The following is a 24,820-nucleotide window of genomic DNA, read 5'->3' as shown; positions in this document are numbered from 1 at the left end:
TAACAGAGTAAAGCAATAGAGTAACTTCTTTTGATTTTAGGTGGGCTTGGATTTTGCAGGATATCTTGGGGATTGCTTTCTGTTTGAATTTAATTAAAACATTGAAGTTACCCAACTTCAAGGTAAAGTATACTACGCTAGCTAAAATAATTTTTTCGCTTCTTTTTTCTTAAATTGAAGTATAGTTGATTTGTAATACGTTAGTTAATTTTTTCTTTTTAAAACAACTTTATTAAGGTATAACTTACATATAATAAAATATACCCATTTTAAATGTACAGATTATTGAAATTTTATAAATATATAACTTTGTAACCACCATCTCAATTATAGAATATTTCTTATCTCTTCAAAAACTCTATCGTACCCTTTAGCAATCAGTCCTAAACCCCAGACCCAGGCAACCCCCGATTTGCTAGCTAAAGTATTCTTAGTCATTTATATAATATGCCAAATTCATAAAATCCATACGAGACTAGATATCAGGGAAGAACATTTCTTTGATTCAGTGATTTTTTTTTAAAAGAATGGGTTAAAGGAGATAAGTTTTAATATGACTTGTAGAATAAAACTACAAATAGTAATAAACATTAAATCCCTTAAAAATAGTGTTTAAATGTATGTTCACGTATTTATTTGTACTTATAAAATAATGTCTCTTAATTTAGATATAGGAAGTTTGACCTTTAAATTTGTTTCTTCCTTCAACAGTCATGTGTGATACTTCTAGGCCTTCTCCTCCTCTATGATGTATTTTTTGTTTTCATAACACCATTCATCACAAAGGTATGATATTTTTGAAATCCGTGAGAAACATGCTAAAAGATGAAGCTCTTAAACATGCTCTTAGAGTTCTGGTTTTACAAATATTTACCATTGAGTGAGTTCTAATTCTCTTAAGAGAATTGTCATTGAAATTGGCCTTTTAATAGGGGATATTTTCAAGCCTTTAGGCCATTCTGCTAAATAAAAAATATCTCCTGATTGATGTAAACATGAGAATGTCTATAAATCTTCTTGCTACCCATTTTAAAGTAACTTTTCTTATTATAGAGTAATAAATATTTGCTGTAGACAGTATAGACAGCAAAAAGAATAGAAATGTGTTATTGCTACTTTTATTTCTGTAACCATAGTTTGAAACTAAAAAAGAGCACCACACTGAAAATCTGAAGACCTAAAGTGTAGCTCTCTAACCTTGCAACCCTGGGCTTAGTCACTTGGCCCTCAGTTTCCTAATCAGCTGAGTGATTGCTGGCATTCCATTCTCCCTTTCCATCAGTAGAATTCTTTTGGTTGCAACTGCCAGCACCCAACCTACCCTTTCTATATGAAAGAAGACCCATCTATCCAGTATATGTGCAAAGGCCAGGGGGGGCCTGGCCTCAGGAGAACCTAGACCCAGGGACATGTGCTCTCACTTTCCGCTTCTGTCCATCTGTTCATTGTCTCAGAGTGGGTTTTTCCATAAGGTTAAAATAATAGCAACTGGAAGCTCCCAGATCATCTCTTCCCCGCGGTGCCACTAGCTCCTCAGTAAAATCATGGTGCTGTTCTTAGAGTAAGGGAGAAGTGCTGGACGAGTGTAGTAGTCCTTCATTATTTGCCCAGTTTTTCTACTTTGTCCCTGTTCCTGTCTCATGAATATATTATTATTGCTTGATTCTTCAACTTTCCCCACTTTGAGTCTTGCTTTGTTAACTTTGTATCATTTCCTTATCCTTTGTCACTCTATATTTAATTTGATATTATAATCACTGCTTTTCCCCCCAGTAGTTCTTTATTCTTTAGCCCCTACTATCTGTGAAATCTCTGCATTTCTGGTATTTGCCGTAATGACGTAAGAGAAACATGTACCCCATGGGGGAGCTAACATTGCAACTAGGTAACAAATGTAGTTAGTTAGTTAGTTGTCCCAAATTACAGCCACCCGAACCATTTTACTAGCACCTTTCTGTGCTTTAATGATGAGCCATCTGGCTCACTGACTTCATTTGTACTAGTAACCTAAAAAAAGCATGGTAGTAGTATTGTGGACTCTAACAGAAAAAGTTAATTTACTATAGCATTTTTTAAAGTTATATCTAAAGCTGTTCTAGCTTGTATCAATTTATTTGGTTCAGAAAAATGTCTCTATAAGTTGTTCCATCAGAGATCTCATAATGAAAGCATCTCTAAAAGCCACATGTAGTCATAGCATATGACACACATATTACACAGTGGATATAGCTTTAAACTATAACTAAGCTCTTTTAAAATATAATTCTTCCATTCTGTTTTAATACTAGTATCACTTTATAAATGCCAAACATGTCTGCCAGCAAACTGTTTCCATTCCCTACACATAAAAAGTTTCAGAATTTTAAAGTATGTATGGTAATAATAAAGATGTCTTTGAGTCCTCTTTCTTCTGTGCTTAGGAAATTTTTCATCTTCTTTTTTTCTGTCTTAGTTCCCACTGACTAGGAATGTGATTTCTAGTAATTTGATCCAGTGGAAAAGATTGAAGTGCTCTTTGGAGTTCACTGTTGTAGATTTATTTTAACACCTTCTTCTCAGTCTGATTTGTTTTTTTTTTTTTTTAAGCTATAGATCTTACTTTGGTAGGTAACTCAAAATGAAAATCAGATATTACATGATTTATGAATTTTTGTTTTTCACTGAAAATTTCAAAGATTAAATATTGGACATTCTAAACATGTTCTTGATCTTGGTATTAGTAAACGTTTAATGAGTGAGCAGGGCAGGTGGCTATAGAAGTAGAAGTACAGGGAATAAGAGCTTGTCTTCATTTTTTTTCATCCATCACCGTATTTTGTGTAGTATCTTGCAAATAGTAGTTACTCAGAAATCTTTGAATGTATGAAAGGATGTCAGTGATGATCTTCAGTTAAATGTTTTAAATAACAATTAGAAACTGAACCAAAATGAACTCTTTATCTGGAAATTGAATTGTATTATGGGAAGTTGCTGTAAGGAACTATATTTAATATTAGTTTATTTTCATAAACTCCTGTGATTTAACCTTTCTGTAACCTGAAGCTTAACATGAGGAAAAGATTTCTGTAGCTAGGGATTTTATCCTTCTTTCTGCTCAGCTCAGGTATCAGTGAAGTCCTCTTAAAAATACTCAAGTAATTTCTCCAATGTACCCCACCCACATGGAAAATATTAATAATTAATCAATCAAGTCTTTCTAAAATTCAGGATGTGTTTAGCTTCCTGCCACCTGTCTGGGGCATATATTTATCATCACATGACACGTAAGATGGGTGCTCATGCTGTCTTAGCTTGCTACGTCAAAATGTTTCTCCCTCCTCAACAGACGAGGCTATCAGGAAAGAACTTTTTAATGAACTTCTCACGTAGTCCATATAAAAACACCTTAGGCATACACAAGGAAAAGTTCAGCTAAGGTTAATGTTTTGATTGGGGCATAAAAAGCAGGCAGGGCTGAAATTGGACAAGAATCAGGCTAGAGAAGCTTCTCAGGTTCTTTAGGGCTGGGCTTTTTTCAAGTTTGTCTTCATTGTTATTGTGGTGAGTGGCCAGAAGGTCAGATGTTTATTTATTCAAATAAAGTTACCAATATTTATTACAAATCTAAATATAAAAAATTTTCAATACTTCTTGTGTCCCTATTCACTGTTATTGCTAAAAAATGATTACAGACACATAGTATAAGACATAAGTGAAAGCACTTAAAATTTGTAGCCCATTAGAAATGCTAGGTATTAGTTGTCAGTACAAATCAGTGCTCGAACCTTCAGCTGAATAACCTTTGTGTGATCTATCTGTCATTTTCTGATAATTGTTGAGCTCTGATGAAGTGGAGCAGCTAGGTGCTAGGTGAAATTGGTTTGAGGTGACTCCAACTTTTGTTAGCTACAGAGATTGTTTTAGGAAAAAAGCAGTCTATAGTCCATTTTTCATCAGCTTACTGTAGGTCATAAGCCATGGGGTCAAATAATTCTTAAATACTGGCAGATTGTTCCCTCTAACTAACTGAAGAATTTCTTTCACCTTTCTTCTCAATTTTAGAATGGCGAGAGTATCATGGTTGAACTTGCAGCTGGACCCTTTGGAAATAATGAAAAGGTAGGGGTGGCAGTCAAATACAAACGGCTGCCGGTGTTTATATGTGTGTCCGGTTAATAATTTTGCTTTCCTGTGTAATTCATTGGTCATGTAGTGCATGTTAAGGTATTGTAAAACTTTATTTCTCACAAAATAATAGCCCTTTTATTAGTTATTCTAAATTATTAAATACCTATTGACTTGGGTTTCATCCTAGAATGATGGAAACTTGGTGGAAGCCACTGCTCAACCCTCAGCTCCCCATGAGAAAGTAAGGATTGTATTTCAGATACGTTCATTGGACTTTAAATCATACCCTCTGAGACAAGATTCTTCTTTGGGGGAAAGACTCCAGATTTCAAAAACAAAACAAAACAAAAAACTATTTCAAGGCCTGAGTCCTATTTTTGGTAAAATGGGGAAAACAAAGGTTAGATGTGGGGATACTGGGTTAGTACTGTTAACCCTACATGTGTGCTGGGTTTTGTTTTTCCAAAACTACATATCTATTTCTTTCAGGCTTTCTACGCATTGAGTATATATATATACATATATATATATGTCTAATTTATGGTCTCTGATTTCAAGCTCTTCTAAAGTGTTGATTTTATAACATTAAAACAATAACTCTAATATCGGTTCTTTCCTTTCTAAGGATATGGGTAAAGATGCCTAACAGGTTCATTGGTGGCCTCCTTTTTTTTTTTTTTTTTTTTATAATTACAGTTACCAGTGGTCATCAGGGTACCAAAGCTGGCCTATTTCTCAGTAATGAGTGTGTGCCTCATGCCAGTTTCTATATTGGGTTTTGGAGACATCATTGTACCAGGTAAGCAATTGTTTGTAACAGTTTGAGTAAAAATATAATGATGGTTTAAAATTGTCAAATGTATAGTATCTTTGTTAAAAGTTCCCTACTCTGTACTAAGTATTTCTGGCTATTGTGCAAGAGCTGGGATGTGAGACAAAGACAAAGAAAAGTGTTCTGAGTGGTAGAAGATAAAGCCCAAGTGGTAGCAACCAAAGTATATCTCCCATGGTCAACAGGGGTCTTAGAGGAAGTAACAGATTAGTTTGACCTTCTTCCCTAGGAAAGTATGTAACAAAACCCTTTTTAAAAGTTGAATTTAGTAATACCTAATATATTGCAGTTTCTATTATTTGTATTTTAAAATAATAGTTATATTCTAGGAAAAGTGGTCAGGAATACTAAGCAAGGCATGATCAAGAGGAGAAACAGTGGAACACCAGCTTGTTGGGGCCCTATGATACAAAAAACCCAGCGTGTGGTGGAGTAGATCACCTTCTCCTAACACATCTCCTCTGACAGTTATTGCAGTCCTGCATTATTTTCCTCATTGGGCTATCTGTAGAATAAATTTAATTCCAGACCAGGAATAATATAGTTTAGAAGTAACTAATAATATTTTTTAGTCGGCCGAGTTTGTCTTTCCTCGCTTTTCTTACAGTCTCCTTATGTACTGCCTGCCTATGGTAGGATAGAGTACCGGCTCTTCTGAAAAAGCCCTTTCATTGACATAGTAAAGCTGGGTAGAGAGAGAGAAGCAGTGTTGCCAGGTAAGCTGGATGGCAAAGTCCAGTGTAGCAGCTTTCTTAGTTCAGTGAGTCTCCATCCACATAACTGATAAAGTAGAGGAAGCATTTTACTGAGTAACCTTAAGGTTTCTTGAATATCTTTAAACTTATTTTACCAGTTCCACACCAAGTGCCATAAAAAGCTTGGATATAGCACATAGCACAGAACTGGCAAAAATAGTATGTAAATACTGCATTCTTAAAATAAATGTCAAAGGACGCTAACAGAAATACTTCCCCCAAAGGTCGCTAACAGAAATATTTGACAATATGTGACTTAATTCTAAAAGCTAAATTCTGATTTGCAGATAGGGCTGTACCACTGTTTCTAACATATGGAAATGTGATTAAACAGCAAATATAGTCAAAATAATAAGAAACTACGAAGAAACTTACTTGATTAATTATGTAGGAACCAAAACTAATTAATTGAAAAAATCTATAAAGATAGTAAAAATATTTTATAATTTTTAAGCAGTTAAATGTCATTCTTACTGTTTCATAACAGTGTTAAATAAATACAATCTGAGATTTTTTCTTTGGAGAGGTTCAACAAATTTCTTAAATGGATAGTAAAATGGGTTGTTTCTGCATACTTGCATGCTTACAAATGAGAACTTAAGTTTCATTGTTATTTGAACTCTTTGTATTAAAATTCCAAATTATCTTATTTTACTAGGAAGGGAGATTCCTTTGATCACAATTTGAAGTTACCTTCCTTGACACTCCTTAAGTACATTTTTTTGATGACACATTTAAAAAGTTTTCTCAACAGAGACCAAATGGACTTTAACAGATATATACGGAACATTTCATACAATAACAGCAGAATACACATATTTCTGAAGTGCACATGGAATGTTTTCTAGGATAAATCATATGTTAGGCCACAAAACAAATCTTAGCAAATTTAAAAAGATTGAAATCATACTGAGTCTATTTTCTGAACACAGTGGCGTGAAATGAGCAATCAATAACAGGAGGAAAACTGGAAAATTCACAAACAAATGGAAATTAACACACTGTAAACAATTAATGGATCAAAGAAAAAATTAAAAGAAAAATGAAAACATATGAGATAAATGAAAAGAGAAGCACAACATTTCAAAACTTATGGGAAGCAACAAAAGCGGTTAACAAAGGGAAATTTATAGTGATAAGCATTTCAAGAAAATAGAAAGATCTCATACAACCTTACTTTGCACCTACAGAAACTAGAAAAAGAAGAAAAAACTAAGCCCAAAGTGAGCATAAGGAAGGAAACAATAACGATGAGAGCAGATAAATCAAATACAGAACAGGAAAATAATAGAAAAGGTTAACAAAACTAAAAGTTGGATCTTTAAAAAGATAAACAAAATTGACAACCTTTAGCTAAACTAACCAAGAAAAAGAGAGAAGGCCCAAATCAATAAAATTATAAGTGAAAGAGGAGACATTACAACTGATACCTCAGAAATATTTTTTTAAAAATTCTCCATGACATGGAATCTTAAGCAGCTAATAAAAATCATGTTTTTAAAGACTGTTTAATGGCTTGGCAAAATGTTTATTATATGGTACTAAGTGGGGAAAAAAAAAGCATATAAAGTTGTGACCAGATTTTGAAGTACTTTAATATTCTCATGATGCAAAAATGAAGGTTAAATACAATACAACATGTACTGTTGCCTTAGTTAACAGCTGAATCTGTGTTGCTGTTATTTTAAGAAAATCACGTGCAATATTTTTTTTTAGGCCTGTTGATTGCATACTGTAGAAGATTTGATGTTCAGAATGGTTCTTCTATATACTATATTTCCTCCACAATTGGTAAAATTTTGTTCTTTTATTTTGTCAGTTGTGTTGTCTGTAGAAAAAGGTGTGAAAATAAGGAGTCCTGGATTCTAATGCTCCACCATTAATTAATAGGACATGCTTTTTCCATCAAAAAGAGATAATTATACTTTATTACCTATATCACAAGGTTTTTGAGGTTTAAAAAGGAAATTACACGCAAAAGAAAAACATTAGGTTCTATATATAAAATGCTTACTAGAGCACATGACACATAAGTAGTCAATAAATTATACTATGCTAGATTTTAAAAAATATTGTATGATAATTGTGTATTAATATAATAAATTTATGACACAGTAACATCTCATCTGGGACAGCAGAATTAGTCACTTAGCCCTTTATTTCTAAATTACCAACAACAGTAAGCCAAAAAATACTACTTTTGAACATATCAAATAAATATCTCAAAGCTCACACACCAAAATTCTTTAATTCTTTGGTGAATGGCTTGCAGCAAAGCAATTCAGATACTGTTCTGGCAAATTTTTCAATTCTGCTAGAATTAAATCTAGTAAATTAAAACTATACATTAGCAGTAGAGAAGGGTGTTGCTAGAACTAGTTACCCTAACAGGAATAAAGAACAGCTAAATAGGTAAAAAGATGTAAAAGGGGGAAAAATTATAAAATAAGAAAAGCAGTCTGAGGCCATTAAGTCTGGTACTCTCTAAAGACATTAACATATTAGAGTCTGGCACCAGTCAGTGTGGTAGAGTAAAAGAACACTCAGTGAAAAGACAGATAATAGGACTGTCAGTCCTGCTGTGTAACTCTGGACAACTCCCTTAACTTTGCTGGCCCTCCACTGCCGCATCTGTAAAATGAGAAGGGGACTACATTGTCTGTAAAGGCCCTTCTAACTCCAGTACTCTGAGATCTTATGTTCATAATGAGACCCTGAGTCACTAGTAAAAGATCAAATGATGTTTGGTATGTACTTTTTGTTGAAGAAGACCAGGAGGTATATAATCAATATTAAGAAGATTTTTTAAAGCAACCTTTAGTACCTACAGGCACAGATGTTAGTTATCTAAAATATGGAACAACTCCACATCCTTAATAGTGACAGATGATTGAGACTTTCTTGAATTATTACCTTTATCAATGATTGATGATTAGGGTAATTATAATTGAAATACAAACCAGTTTCCAAATTTTTCAAAAGCTCTGTGGAATGTCTCTCCTAACTACCGTCTGGGAAAATAACGAAAAAGAAGTCACAGGGCAAAAACATCCTCAGAAATATTTGAAAACCAGTACTTCAGTGAGGAAATTAAAACCCACCTTTGACATCATGTAGAAATGACTGATACTTGGTATTCTTCTTGCAGCCTATGCTGTTGGCATGATACTTACATTTGTTGTTCTGGTGCTGATGAAAAAGGGGCAACCTGCTCTCCTCTATTTAGTACCTTGCACACTTATTACTGCCTCAGTTGTTGCTTGGAGACGTAAGGAAATGAAAAAGTTCTGGAAAGGTAGCGGCTACCAGGTATGTGCATGTATTTTGGTTGCTAAGTTACCTTATGACACTGCCTAACTTTGGCTGGGAACTGCCTATATATATCAGAGCTTTTACATGCCAAAAGTTGCCTTGGATCTGTCAGGATATCCTAAGTGTTTTCCACTACTACCCTCTGACTGTTCATCTGCTGCGTCATCAGTTCTCAGCCCCACTGCAATCTGATGCCAAAATTCTGGTGACTCAAGATAAAACTACCAAGAAGCAGTGGGAGGGCATCAGGGAAAATCAAAACAGCATTTCACCATGAGTTTTCAAAATCCACACAAAAGTCGACTTCATGAAAGATAAAACTCTATATTTAAGTACTGAATGTTGATACTGACATTAGCTATTTATAGGAAGAGTCCTGAGGTTTTACAGATAAAAAATAAACTCTCTGAAATGAGGACACTCATTTCAGATTTAAATAGGTCAAGACTGACCTTTCTGTAAAATTCCTAGAACAGAGAAAACCGTGATGCCAGAATCTGTCATGTTTGAGTTGTGTCTTCATGTGAAGTTAAACACCTTTCTTTTCCTAAATGTTGTCGGTATTCCAGTAAAGTTTGTTTGCATGGAAAAAGGGTTGGGAAACCCTAACCTGCTGAGGTCAGGGCCATGGCATTGATCCCTTCATGAGGCAGTTAGCTCTGCTTTGCCCTGTTATAGCAAACTGCCCTCCATCATCCACCCTCATGCATTCATGTCAGCGGTCACATGAACAAAAACAGAGATACTTTGGGTGGATGGCTGCAATTCTGTTAGTAAACAGTTCAAAGTTCATATCCATCTTGTAGTTGGTTGTAGTGTCATCTTTATTTAACCAGAGGTGACTAACACATTAAGTTAGACTACTATAATTGGAAAAAATACTGACCTAGAATTCTTTGGGGTAAATCTTGTAATTTCTTTGAGATTAGGATAAAATAATAATACCTGCCTTTCCTACCTCACAGTGTCATTGTCTCAACTTGTATTTACACACATAGAATTAGTTTATGGCCGCAAGGGCCTTGACTAAACTAGTAAAATATCTTGTAACTTTTCCATGAATAGGATACCCACACAGAGTTTTTTATTTTATAGATTTTTTTAAGTATGTCCCACAGCACACACTCTAATACTAGTTTTTGAAAGTCACATCCCAAGAAGTGCTCTTTGTCATCAATTTTAAAAAGTTTTGTATTTATTTAGCAATGTTTATTGAGCAGTTCTGAGCCAGTTACTATTTTAGGGTTGCTGATAAAAGATGAACAAGTTAGAAACAGGCCTACTCTAACGGCCTCTTGAAAGTTAGAGTCTAGTGGAGGATACAGATAGAGTCACTAACAATAAAGTGTGATAAATGTATTGGTTACGGCAGGGTGCCATGAAAGCTGGAAGTCAGACACCCAGTGCTTATGGGTTCGAGACAGTCAAAGGTGATTTGGGGAAAGAAGACTTCTTAAAGAATGTTAAATTTACGTTGGGACTTTAAGACTGAACCATGTGTTCCATAATGAGAGAACCATGACTTCAGAAACTCAGAAGGAAGAGCATGACACATTCCAGGAACCAAATGAAGTTTAATATATATTGAGTAAGAGTAGGGGAGCTGTGGAAAGTGAAAACCGGAGAAGGAAGCAAGGGAAAGAGCCTGTAGGGTCTTGTAAGCCATGTTAAAGAGCTTGGATTCTAAGAGCACTGGAGACCATTTAAGGGTTTTCAGAAAAATCTAGAAAATAGATTGAATGAGGGAGCAAAACTTGAGGCAGCTATTACAATTAGAAGCAATAGTAGCCAGAGTTAGCACGGTAGTGAGATTGAGAGAGGTGAGCAAAGTCAAGAGAAATTTAGAGGCATAATTAATACGATCTGGTGATAGATTCAGCACAGGGAGAGGAGAAGGAAGGGGAGTCCGAGTCAATGTTGGACATGAATTCAGCACTGGACATTTCAAAATACCGATGGGACCTCCAGGAAGAGAGAAATAATAGGCAGTTGAATTAACATCTCCTGATAGCAGGAGACAGACCTGGCTAGAGACAGGAATTTGGAAGTGTCATTAGCATACTCAATGCGTAAGTGAGAATGTAGAATTAGAAGGAAAGACTCAGAACAGATCTGGGACCAAGAGGTCTCTACTTTTAGGGGCATTTATCCTGTTAACTGATTATGAGGACAAGGAAGACAACCAACATAGGGAAACTTTGTTTAGAGTTGGCATTAAGTCTTTATTTAAATTAGAATTTAAATTTGAGATTGTTTAGTGAGAGCACATGGTACTATCTTACAGAAGGAAGTATGTTTGTTATTATTTTCATCACCTGCATTTTCCTTTTACTTATAATTTTTTCCTTCCTCTTTAACATAGCTTTAAGGGTGGGTGGTTTATTATAACACTTTTTCTCCTTTCTCTCTCCATGATGTTTATTGAGGAGAAAGGGGATGGTAGGTAAGGATGGAGTTCAATGAAGTGATGCATTTATATTCCCTGTGAATAAATGCTCTGCCCTAGTCCATCTATGTTTCATTCTTTAAAATCATGATCCTGAAAAAAATGATGATTCTGCTTCATAGCAGCTGCCTGTAAAGGAAAGGATCATTGCAGCTGGACACAAAGCCATAGTAAATAGCCCTGAAAGAGCAGACCACATGACAGAAGCTAAATAAGGCAGTGGACTGTAGAAAAATACATTTAAAAGTGTCTGAAAAGATAGGACAGTTTTGGTTATACACTTCCCACTTTTATAGTATCGTGTCATAATTTTATTAAGTAAACACATTCAGAATATAAAATACCACATAGTAATAAAAAGCACCGAGTCTGCTGCCAGACTGTTTAAGTTTGAATTCTGATTTTGTTAATTATTAGCCACGTGACCTTAGGCAAGTTACTTAGCTTCTTGGTGCCTTGGTTTCCTCCGGAGTAAAATGGGATAATAATCAACCTGCTTCAGAGGATTGTTGCAGGATATGCAAATTGCTTAATATAGTACCTGGCACATCGTTAGCACTGTAAACGTATTTGCTATTATTACTTGTAGGAATTGGGTGTTTTGTTTTGGTTTACTTGTTGATTTGGTGGTTATTTTTCAATTCATTAACTAGATTTCCATTTTCCTGGTTTAGATATTAAAAGTTTGGGTTTTGTTAAATCTGGTTCCTTTAAGTTATTTGTAGAAGGTTTTGATAGCCATCGCAAACCTCAGAAAAAAGATTTTTTAAAACATGGTCAATCTTCCCATAGTGCACTAAATTTTAAAATATTAAGAATGGACATTAAAAAATTATAGATTGTGATGCCTTCTGTTAATGAAAAAAGAAAATCTCTTACTCCTTTTGTCCAGCCTTTAAAGTCCAAGTTAACTTAGCCTGAATGTTGTCATTTGTGGGAGACAGTGTATTACAGGCTTTGGCATCAGTTCTGGCAAGTTACTTCTCTGGCAAGGAGAAGGCTCTGTCTCCTTGTCCATAAGATGAGGTTGCATCTTCAGGCAGGCAGGAGAATTCGTATTCTATAGTGGTGGGTTAGCCCAAGACTGAGTGAGGCAAGTGGATGTTAAAATCAGATAAGGCTAGGCAGAGATTTTGAAATTAAAACAGGGAACTTCAACAAACCTGATAAAAAAGAGGGAGACTAGATATGGACCCAGTGAACAAGAGGCCTGAGCATCAACCCTGAAGACAGCTCTCAGGCAGTTACTGGCTCATCTCTTTGGCTGTGTAGTAATTCTTTCCCTCTTCTCCCACTACCTCCGTTATCTGTTTCCAGAATACCCCTTCTATAACTCCCAACTCAAAATCTGCCTTCCTGAATCAGATATCCAAGAATTCTCCAGTTGAAATTAGGTTCATCTTTCCCATATTTTTTTTTTATATTTTGTACTTTAAATACCTATTAACAACTTTCTTATAGTGTAGATATTTATGTATACCTTCCTCACTTAAGGTATTAGCTCCTAGGTGTTAGGAACCCACAGTGTTTTATACACTGTAAATTCTCAGTCTTTGTTACTGAAATTCTTCATGCAAAGCAATTATAATGTTCAGTCCTTAATCCACTGATGTTTAGTCACTTTTGTGTGTGTGTGTTTAAGCTTCCTGATTGTGTTTTAACAGCCCTCATAAAATTACCAAAATTTTTATAAGGTATTGTAAAAGTGAGGCACTTTTAAAACATTAAACTAGAATCTCTACAGTCTACATATAACCAGTTTTTGCAAAGTGCCAAAAGTTTTGCTATTGTTTTGAAAGAATCAAATATAAAACAAGTAATACAAATTAGAATCTAGGGTGACAGCACATTTATTTATGCTGTTATCATTTGGTTCATTCTGATGCCTGATATTGGAGTTGAATGTAAGGGTAGTGGAAAGCAGAACTTTCCACTGGAGGTTTTTAAAAGTCATGGGTAGTACTTGCTTCGGCAGCACATATACTAAAATTGGAACAATACAGAGAAGATTAGCATGGTCCCTGTGCAAGGATGACACACAAGTTCATAAAGCATTCCGTATTTTTTGTACTGTATAGCACAGGGAAATATATTCAAGATCTTATAGTAGCTCACAGTGAAAAAGAATATGAAAATGAATACATGTATGTTTATGTATGACTGAAAAATTGTGCTGTGCACCAGAAATTGACACAACATTGTAAACTGACTATAACTCAATTTTAAAAAAGTTAAAAGTTTAATAAATAAATAAATGAAAGTCATGGGTAGCCTGGACATCCTTTTTATGCTGTTTTCAGAGGGCAAATTATACCTCATTTATTACTGGAACTCAGAGACTTCATAGAATACGTTAGTGTTTTCTTTGGAGTCTTTCAGCTCTTCCATGAATTTCTCTGATCAAAGGAAGTAATTTTTCTATAAGATTTCACTAAAATAATACAAATTTGGAAATCTTAATTGTATATTCTTTGGCTCAAAGCTACATACACCATATTTTTATGAACTTTTTCTGGAATGCTTCAAGAGCTACAGTATTCAGTTTCATTTATTTGATTTTACTCAAAATCTTGCTTGTAATGAGTGTAGAGAAAGTTAAGGTGGTTTTTCTCTAGAGAGAAAAATTAAGCAGTGGCGTGATTACTTTGGCATATAGAACAATTAATAGAAATCTTCCTTTTGGGGGAATTTTTTTTGTTTCTAATCCTTAATCAGTGGAGTTAGACTTACGCAGCAACCCCCAAATGGGCTGTTTTACTGTGGGTGGGAAGTAAGTTTTCAGTTTGTTAATATTCAGTAAACAGTGAGTTTGTCTCTGTTAAATGTCACTAGTGCTTCTAATTATTTTTAGAAGTCACAAGCTGTAACTGACAAGTCAGAATACAGAGATACTTAGAACAACTCTGCTGTAGTATCAACAACTCCAGTTACCACACTTAAAGAGCATTTTATTAGACTGTTTTTGGAGATTGGTTCAGAACTATCAGTAAATGCCAGGTTAGTTGACCCAGTTTCAGAGGACATCTTTCCAAATTGAGCTTGCCTTTTACAAATACTATGAAAAACAGTTTGTACCAATTTTTCCAGTTAATTTTATTATCTATGTTAATGTTTGTTGTATTTTAAAAAAAACCTATGTATGTTTCTGTGTTTTATTGAAAAGTCAGCAAAGAAAAGTAATTATGAAGTAGAGATGTTACCTCTCAGTAAGTTGATTTTGCAAGTTTTTTTTTAACTAATGTATTTCTATAGTTAGGGGTTAGATTACAGTGCCAATGAGGCACCAGAAGATTAGGAAAGAAGAAGCACATTATAACTTAAGAGTATGTAGGCTGTTATTTCATTAGGTTGCAGTTGCCAGGATCGCAGGTCTTGGGGAAGAAAGAGGGTTTCCCCACCACCCATTCTTCTGATGTGGCTGCAGTTCTCTCTCCCCACAGCTTCAACCTCTTACACCCAGAGAGTATAAATTGCTAGAAGAAAAGGGACCTAAATATATCTTAAACATGCCTTTCCTTTCCCTCCCCCATTTAAATTGTAACTAAAATCAGCTCTTCAACATCTTCATCTTACGTGTTACGTGTCTTGATTTGGCTTTTATCCCCCCCACCCCCAGAAGTGCTATGAACATTCAACTACCTTAATCTAGGGGGTATCTTTGGCAAATAGAGGACCTCAAAACTGATTGTTTAAGTTAGTGGTTACCAGTGGAGTGGGCAGGGTCAGGGGTAGGGGGAAAGGGAGAAATACAGGAGTTGGAGACTGGGAAGTACAAACTATTGGGTGTAAGATAGGCTCAACAATATATTGTACAATGTAAGGAATATAGCCAATACTTTGTAATAACTTTAAATGGAAAGTAAGCTTTAAAATTTGTATAAAAAATTAAAAATTTTAAGGGGTAGAGGGTGTAGCTCAAGTGTTGGAGCACATGCTTAACATGTACTAGGTCCTGGGTACAATCCTCAGTACCTCCATCAAAAAATAAGTAAATAAATAGACCTAATGATATCCTCCCCCCAAAAACACCAAATAAATAAATTTAATTAAATTAATTTTTAAAAATTAAAAAAAAAACTGATTGTTTAGGGGACTTGAGTACAAATGAGTATCAGCAGGTTGTTGTTTTTTTAGGTATGTTTTTGGTTTGTTTTAATCAAAGTACAGTCAGTTACAACGTGTCAGTTTCTGGTGTACAGCACAATGTCCCAGTCATGCATATACATACATATATTTGTTTTCATATTCTTTTTCATTAAAGGTTATTACAAGATACTGAACATAGTTCCCTGTGCTATACAGGAGAAAATTTTTTTAAATCTATTTTTATATATAGCGCCTAACATTTGTAAATCTCAAACTCCCAAATTTATCCCTTCCCACCCCCTTTCCTGGGTAACCATAAGATTGTTTATTATGTCTGTGAGTCTGTTTCTGTTTTGTAGATGAGTTCATAGTTTTCTTTTTTTTTCTTTTTCTTTTTAGATTCCACAAATGAGTGATATCATATAGTATTTGTCTTTCTCTTTCTGGCTTGCTTCACTTAGAATGATGATCTCTAGGTCCATCCATGTTGCTGCAAATGGCATTTTATTCTTTTTTTACAGCTGAGTAGTATTCCATTGTATAAATATACCACAACTTCTTTATGCAGTCATCTGTTGATGGACATTTAGGTTGTTTCCATGTCTTGGCTGTTGTAAATAGTGCTGCTGTGAACATTGAGGTGCATGTATCTTTTTGAATTAAAGCAGGTTTGGGTTTTATAAGCAGTCTCTATCACTTGAGAGTTGTCAACTGAAAGCCTCAGCTCATGTTGTATCCTTCTTTGTCTGGCAAGTCCACAAACCCCATTTGGTTAATATTCCTCTCTCTGCTTCCTCATCCAAAAACACTAAAGCTTTTAGAATCAGTTTACAAAAATAAGAACATTTATCTTGCTGGTCTTCTACTTTTTGATAAAGGAGAAGGAATAAAGTACATCACAATACTGAAAATTAATCACTAATCTAAAAATCTTTAACAATCTTCAAAAAAACATTCAGTACTTTTTCTACTTTTAAGGAGTTTTAACTGAAGAACAGGGTAAAAACACTGAAAACATTTAAATGGATTCTTCCTTCATTCCCAAATACGAAAAGATTATTATGGGAATATGAGAAGAGCTGAAGTGATCATTTGAAAACAGTTTTAACTAGTAATTCCTCTAAAATAGTCTATAACAAATATATTCTTGATCTTTAAGTACCTTTCATTTCTTTGTTTTTAGTAGAAGTTTTTTTGTTATTCACTCTTTTCAGAATTTCAGGTATTGTTAAATGATCCAAAGGCCAACTCAAGGTGTCCAGCCAAGAGGGGAGGGTTATAGCTTAGGGGCAGAGCACATGCTTAGCATGCACAAGGTCCTGGGTTCAGTACCTCCATTAATAAACAAACAAACAAACAAACCTAGTTACCTGCCCCGCCCCCCAAAAGACTAGGTGTCAGCCAGGTTACACAGTCCCTGAACCAGCAAGTATTCTCACAGTGATTTGTGGAGCCATTTTTAGTTTTTCCACCTGTAGGAGTGGACACTCCTTGGATTAGTGTCCTGGAGTAAGCATCAGGAATATCTTGTAATACAGTTCCCACTGCCATGAGGGGCAGTATTCATATTGGAAGATGGAAATAGTGGAAGATCCAGAGAAAGCACTCATTAGATTGGCCTGGAGTGAAAAGATTAGTCTTCCTGAAAGATTCATTGTCACCCTGAGCATGTCCTTAGGAGCATGGATGTTGCTCCAAAAGGAATGCCTGGTTCCATGGAGTACTCTGTCTTTTTTTAAAAACTGGGAATGTTTTTGCCCAATTAGTGAATATTGGGGGCAGGTTGAAAACTTGCATTTCCTAACATTTTTTATCTGTGCCTAGATGATGGACCATCTGGACTCTGCAACAAATGAAGAAAACCCTGTGACTGCTGGCGAACAGATTGTCCAGCAATAATATTATGTGGGCCTGCAATAATGTGTCAATTGATTTTCTACAAATAGAGTTTTTTTTTAATTGACTTTTGAATTGACAATCTGAAAGAAATGTCAATGATATGCTTGCAAATAATGTATTTTTAAGAGCTGGTACTGACAGTTACATCATAAATAATTAAAATACATTTGCTTTTAACTATGTTAAAGTTGTGCCTTCACATTAAATAAAAGCATATGGTCTGTGTAATTTTCAAGATGTATTATATACAGTATATTTTTCTAAAAAAAAAGTCTTGACCCACCCCTGTACTTTTCTTACTGAAATCTGTTTTTTTCAACTCTAATGATAGATAAAAGTATCTGTCAGAGTGAGATTCTGAGCAGATTTTACTGTTAAGAATTATGCAGATTTTATGCTCTATAAAAATAACTGTTTAAGGCCATGTTAGAAGGCAGTTCAACAATGAAATTTTGAATCTTTTATTACTGCAGAGGTTAGAAATATATAATTTGGGAATATATGTGTATTTTTATAGCATAAGTTTAAAAAATTCCCCAATCCTTTTTTAAACTCAAGAACCTAAATCACTTCAGACTGAATATGTATTATATTAGAATATTTTTCCAGATACAGAGAAGCATAATATATAGAAGTAGTCATTGAAAGTACACAAAAACTGATACCCACAGTTTTCAGTGGTCTGCTGTTTCCTCGAAGATGTAGCTTAAGTTTCTACATTAATATGCAATTTCACTATGGTATTTCTGATCTCTGAAGTTTGGTTCTGCTGTTAAGGCTTGATATTTTATAAAAATTATTTTTCTTACCAAATTATATGCATATGGCTCATTGTTTGGGTGTTAACATCCCTAAGAATCCCCTCTCCTACCTTTTTTTTTTTTTTTCCAGATTCTCACTCCTTACCCCATAGGAAACCACTGTTAACCTTTTAAAATTTTGGTGGAGGATGGTTTACTAATATGCAAAGTGTGTTTCAAAGAAAGAATTGGAGACAAAAACAGGACACTGGGTGTTAGTCTCAATTTAATTACAAGAGTTTGAGTAAATTGTATTAGCCCAAAACAATTGTACTTCAGTTTTCTTATCTGCAAAATGAGTATGTTGGACTAATTAATCACTCTGACCTTCCAACTTGAAAAAAATCTTTCTCAGTCTTTGCTAAATCTCAGATGTGGACTTGAACATTATCCTGGGAGTCAGAGGTCAAATTATCTTTCCATTTTAAAAACTTTTCTCTAAAAAATTCCCAAATGACAAGTGATTGCAAAGACAGTAGGATTTTGTATTTCTCTGTAAATAATGTACAAGATATATGAACAAATCTGTGATTTTTTTCATTGTAAGTCTAGTTTAACTGATTAAAAGCTAAAACTAATGCCTTTTAAATGGATCATTTTAAATAAATTTACCATTTGAGGGAATTAGATCCTTTTGATTAATTATGAACTTGCTGGGTAATTTCCGGATAGAGAAGCTCCCTTGACAGTCAGCCCTTCTTTCCACTTAATACATTTATGGGCCCTTTGGTTTATGGCCAATGACAAGTAAGTATCTGACAAGGAAGAGTTCACCTTAATTTTGCCTCCGTAGTATCAAGTTTGATTTTTTTCCAAAGAATCTAATCTATTTGGCAGATTCTGGTAGAGAGAACAGATTAAGTGCCATGTTAAAGCTCCAACTATATTTTCATTTATAATATCAATAAAATGGTTCACAAAATGCAGCTTTTTAAAGTAAAATTACCTGTACACCCATCCCAGCTTTATGATATTCAAAAACCTCAACCACATTTTATGAAGAATGTTACAATTTTACATCTAGAAATCAGGAATCTTAGTTTTTTTGTAGAAATTATATGTTATCCAACCATTAGTTATCAAGAAGGTAAAACCTTGTTCTAGTTTGCTATTTAAATCCTACTGATTAAATAGAAATAAAAAATGAAATTCCTTAAGTTTCTCCATCCTCAGTGTCAACTTTATATTGTACTTAATCCTTCTAACAACTAAATTGACAATATTTATAGAAATGGTGATAAAGTGGAAAAATATTTAAGGGATCAAAACATGAACAAAGGGTAGGGGAGATGAAAATGTGGCTTCAGAAGCCTGCATCATTTCTTCTTCTCTTGCCCTCCCACCACCAATAACTTGAAGGGAAAGAGAAATTTGAGTTTTTTCCTAAATATGTCTTAAAATCAGTAAGATATATTAGACTACTTACTACAAAAAAAAATTACTTCTCAGAAATTCCCCATGAATATTTTTGTAGCTTGTCAAACAGAAATCATTAAATATCTTAAACTGTAAACATAGATGATTTTTACTTCAGTTTAGTTTAGCAAGGATAAATATGAGGTTTGTGGGGAAAAAAACTTTGATATTCTAATACATTTTGTTTTCTTCTAGCTTGTAGTTTTTTTTTTAAGATTAGCAATATCTTATTAGTAGATTTAGCAATTTATTTCTCTTTTGAAAGAAGAAAATTTTAACCCATCTGCTGTTGGCATTCATTGATTTTACTTACATGTTCATAGAAATATAGGTAAAATGCTACATTTATAGTAAATACTGATGAGCTTTCCAGTTTTCCTTTGCTCTTAATCTCTACCTTAGGTATAAGCAAAAATTATTTTTATGTTTGACTAAAAAATATTCAAATTAATTTATTTAAGCTTGGCCTCTAAAATTTCAACCTGATCTCAGCCTGTGAGAGTTCAAAAATAGGAACTGCTTTTCATAGTGGATTGAACTAGTTTAGAAGGCTTTATATTTTCCCATTAGCAAGGAAAATTTGAATTTATTCAAGATAATGCCAAATAACCAATTTTATAGTTAAAAAATTATATTTTCAGTGCTTTATTTACCTCAGAGGTAATTCTAGAGGGTAGGGAAGGGTAATGAAAATGAAATCAAAGTACTGTGTAAAAATCACTGTCTGCTTCCTGGAAGAAAGATATTCTGTAAATTCAAGACATCTGAGTCAAATTACTCAACCTTTTGAAATTTGAAAGAAATTGTGTAGGTACTTAACGGTTTGGATTACTGAATTTTCAAAGTAAACAAAATAATTGACAAAAGTAATATATACACCATATTACAGTGAAGATTATCTATGTAAATTTCCTTGTTTAATATTTCTGTACTTGAGGACAGCTTTTGTAATCTATGAAAATGTTCATTGGGGGAAATTTTTTTAAACTAAATTTTTACAGTAGTCCCACATTATTGGCAATTAAGGGGCAACTAAAAGAAAAAAAACTAGAATATTTAATGTCATCATGTGTTTTGTGATTACGCATGAAAAATATTGTAAACAACTTCTTTTCCTTTGGAGTACAGATTTTTTATATATATATATATCTAAAATTTATCTGGTTAGCCTGCAGAATTTCCCAGTAGGACAAGTCAATGTAAACTAGATGGGTTTTGCCTATTTTATACCTTCTGTTGCATTTTCAAATGAGAACCTTTTTAAAAATACATGATTGAATTTTTACTTCATAATTGAAGGTTTGAGTGTGGAATTCTTCTTTTTTAACACTTTGATGTGCTAGTGTAAATTAGTACTTTTATAACACTACTAGGTTTTATTTTTTTATGGAACATGATTTAAAATTAAAAATTTTTGAAGTGTTAATTTGGCAGTGCTTTAAAACTATTATGTGCAAATACAAGAAAAGCAATTTTTTAATGTATTGAATGCACTGTGGTATTCAATAAATTCTATTTTAAAATAAAATTTGAATTTGTTTCATTTTGAATGGTGAAAAATAATTGAAAATGAACTAAAAGTCTACTAGATCATGTTCACATAAGGTACAAATGATAATAATCACTTAGGAAATTGTGTAATTATTTTAGCTCTGATAAATTATCCATAAAACCTAGATTCCGTAAGTGTCAGTTACTGGAAATCTATATTGATTCATAATAGCCCTTAATAAATATTTATTGAGTTAATGTATGTATAGACTTTTTTTAAACCAAGAAATTACCCTACCACTTGGCATTTGCAGCTTTGCTGATGTTGTTCTCACACATTACTAAGATCCTTGCTGCCACTGTACTGTCTTTTTAGCTCAGATGTAGATGACCCAGATATGTATCTGTAGTATGTTTATCTTGACCACATGTTGAGGAAGTCCTGGTCCCTCTGTGCCCTGTTGCAGAGGAACTTTGTCTCATCCCACAGGCCCATATGCCTGGAAAGATGCACAAGAAACTGGAAAGAGTGGCTGTCTCTAGGAAGAGAGGGAGTAAGATTGCTAAAGCACAGGAGTGAGAAAGAGACTTACTTTTCGCTATATACTCTTGTACCTTTTACATCTTCTGTCTTATGCTTTTATTAAGATTCAAAATAAAATATAAAAATCTTTTGAATTATTTTCTTAATAGGTATTCATACTAACAGGTGGCTAACTAGCAAATTATTCATATCATTTTCTCTAGATAGTAAACCTTGTAAACAGTCTTGTGTATAGTGGGAGTAAAGGGAGAAATATTTAACCGTCAAGTTTTTTGTCTTTAAATATAATTATGTTCTCTAAAAATTGTATTTATTAGTTGAAACTCACTTTGTTTTGCTAGAAAATAGGACTAGGACTAAATTTTATTAGATTATTTCTGTAATCCCATGAAGACTCTAGATCAGAAGTTCTCAAGTTTATATGTCTTGTGGCTCTTACCCAAATGACCCACAAGAAATTAAAAATAAAGCAAAAGTTTGAACTAGAGTAATGGAAATAAAAGCAAAAAAACAAATGGGATCTAATTAAAAGCTTTTGCACAGCTAGGGATACCATCAACAGAATGAAAAGACAACCTACAGAATGGGAGAAGATATTTGCAAATGATGCAGCCAACAAGGGACTAATTTCCAAAATACACAAACAGCTCATACAGCTTAATATAAAAAAAAAAAAGCAACCCAGTCAAAAAATGGGCGGAAGACCTAAATAGTCATCTCTCCAAAGAAGACATCCAGATTGCCAAGAAGCACATGAAAAGATGCTCAACATCACTAATCGTTAGAGAAATGCAAATCAAAACTACAATGAGTTACCACCTCACACCAGTCAGAATGGCCATCATTCAAGAGTCCACAAATGACAAATGCTGGAGAGGGTGTGGAGGCAGGAAGGTTAACTGGTGCAGCCACTGCTGAAGACAGTATGGACATTCCTCAAAAAACTAAAAATAGACACCATATGGTTCAGCAATCCTACTCCTGGACAAATATCCAGAAGAAAACATAATTCAAAAAGACAGATGTACCCCAATGTTCACAGCAGCACTATTTACAAAAGCCAAGACATGGAAACAACCCAAATGTTGATTGACAGATGACTGGATAAAGAATATATACATGCACACATGCACACACAATGGAATACTACTCAGCCATAAAAAGAATAAAATAATGCCATTTGCAGCAACATAGATGGACCTGGAGATTGTCATTCTAAGTGAAGTAAGTAAGACAAATACGATATCGCTTAAATATGGAATCTAAAAAAAAAAAAGGACACAAATGAACCTATTTACAAAACAGAACAAACTTACAGTTATCAGGGGAAAAGGGATGCGAAGGGATAAATTGGGATTTGAAATTTGCACCTCTTGGGGAGTGATGGAAATATTAGCTATCTTGATTGTGGTGGTGGTTTCATTGGTATACACATCTATCAAAAGTCATCAAATTGTACATCTGAAATTTGTGTAGTTTACTGTACAGGAATCATAGCATAATAAATGTGTTAAAAAATAAAGCAAAAGTAAAAATAATGTATCACTGAAGAGCATTCACAATTGAAAATAATGACCAATTCTAGAAACACTAATGATAACAAAGTGTCCTTCCTAAAAATTTGGGAAATTTCAACTACCTGCATATGAGCTCTTAGAAAAGACACTTTGCACTTGGCAGCAATAGCCATACTTAGCAGAATTCTGGAGAGAGAGCTTTGTAAACTGTAATAAGGCACTATTTTTTTTCCTTTTTAGACATTGTTTTATTTAAGGCACTAATTCTTAATAGCTCTTCTAGGAGTTTATGAATAAATAGTTCTTACTCTTAGCTGAAAGTGAAAATCTGGTTTGGCATGTCATTCTGTTAAAAACAACTTTCCAATTTAGATCATAAGGTCATTTCTCTAGATAAGTGGGAAAGGTACCAAATGGATCTTAATTAATAGTTACCTATTAATAAGGTCTGCTAGCTATGGATGGCAAGTTTTTTTTTAACAAGTGAAAAAGTGCTTCACCCAAAAATTTATTATATGTGTTAAGAACACTTTTCATTTGAAGCCTCATGTATTATTTTGTCTACAAAATCTACTCCAGCCCCTTTCAGTGCAGAGAAATAAAGGAGGCAAATACGATTGCCAAGTCCTCTCCATACTCTCTTCCAAATGTCTCTCAAAGAATCCTTGTACTCACCATCCCTACTACCACTAACTCAATTTAATTCATCTGTACTGTGACAGACTTTTAATTGGTCTCCCAGATGCGAATTCCACTATCAATCTCCCTTCCACATTGTAGCCAGTGATCTTTCCACAATAGAAATCTGATCATGCAATTTAAGTGCGTTAAAAAATCTTTAATAGCACCAAATTTGTCTAAGAATAGTCTAAATTCCTTAATGTGCTTTTTAAGGTCTGGTGACTAGTCTAATCCCGGTTCCCTTCCAATTTAATCTCCCATTATTTTCCTCATCCTAGGAAGATCTTCTGTGCACAGTCCCATGTCCCACACCCAGCCATCCCCTCTAGACCCTTCAAATCTCAGTTTAGATATCACTGTTTGGAATGGGAAGAGACAAATGTGGAAAGAACAAGTACAATTCCTTTATGGAGTTCTATTATAAAAGGAAGGAAAAAAATAGGATCAATAAATCAATTTAGAATAAGGGTGAGGGTCTTGACAGCGGAAGAAATAACAGCATATTTGAATGTTGATGGGGCTCCAGGAAAAGGAGACATTTTGATGATGTAGGAAAGAGATTGGAGAGTTAACTAAATTTACTTCCTTAAGTAGACCAGGGGTGATGGGATCTAGTGCCCAAGTTGAAGGGCTTGCATTAGATAGGAATAGTGAGGGTTTGTCTCCAGTAACTGGAGATAGGTAGTATATGAGTATGGATGCAAAATAGGGAGGTAGACGTAATAGGTGGGAGCATGGGAAGTTGTATTCTTTTTTTTTAATTTTATTTTTTATTGAAGTAGTTGATTTACAATATTAGTTTCAAGTGTACAGCAAAGCAGTTCAGTTATACATACACACGTACATGTATTTTCATTTTTCAGATTCTTTTCCATTATGTTATTACAAAAAATTGAATAAGTTCCCTGTGCTATACAGTAGGTCCTCGGTGTGT

General features: G+C 34.1%; 1 protein-coding gene and 1 non-coding gene across 5 annotated transcripts in view; both read left to right on the top strand.

The window, feature by feature from the left end:
* SPPL2A (signal peptide peptidase like 2A) overlaps window positions 1-19,394 on the top strand; it is a 41,838-nt gene extending 22,444 nt beyond the window's left edge. Inside the window, exons 9-16 of one of the 4 annotated variants that reach the window (XM_074366118.1) lie at window positions 41-122; window positions 712-786; window positions 4,042-4,098; window positions 4,295-4,348; window positions 4,804-4,906; window positions 7,411-7,485; window positions 8,843-9,003; window positions 17,363-19,394. In XM_074366118.1, the coding sequence (XP_074222219.1) occupies window positions 41-122; window positions 712-786; window positions 4,042-4,098; window positions 4,295-4,348; window positions 4,804-4,906; window positions 7,411-7,485; window positions 8,843-9,003; window positions 17,363-17,437 (682 nt within the window). In that variant the 3' untranslated portion in view covers window positions 17,438-19,394. The remainder of the gene's footprint in view (window positions 1-40; window positions 123-711; window positions 787-4,041; window positions 4,099-4,294; window positions 4,349-4,803; window positions 4,907-7,410; window positions 7,486-8,842; window positions 9,004-17,362) is intronic. The other 3 variants (XM_074366120.1, XM_074366119.1, XM_074366121.1) reach the window with 3 other exon arrangements.
* Window positions 13,412-13,518, top strand: LOC123619732 (U6 spliceosomal RNA). Its single transcript, XR_006728398.1, has one exon. It is a non-coding gene; the product is annotated as a U6 spliceosomal RNA (small nuclear RNA).
* Window positions 19,395-24,820: the final 5,426 nt, after the last annotated feature.

This window comes from Camelus bactrianus, chromosome 6 (assembly GCF_048773025.1).
Source record: "Camelus bactrianus isolate YW-2024 breed Bactrian camel chromosome 6, ASM4877302v1, whole genome shotgun sequence".
NCBI lineage: Eukaryota > Metazoa > Chordata > Mammalia > Artiodactyla > Camelidae > Camelus > Camelus bactrianus.
This window is presented reverse-complemented; position numbering and strand designations above follow the sequence as displayed.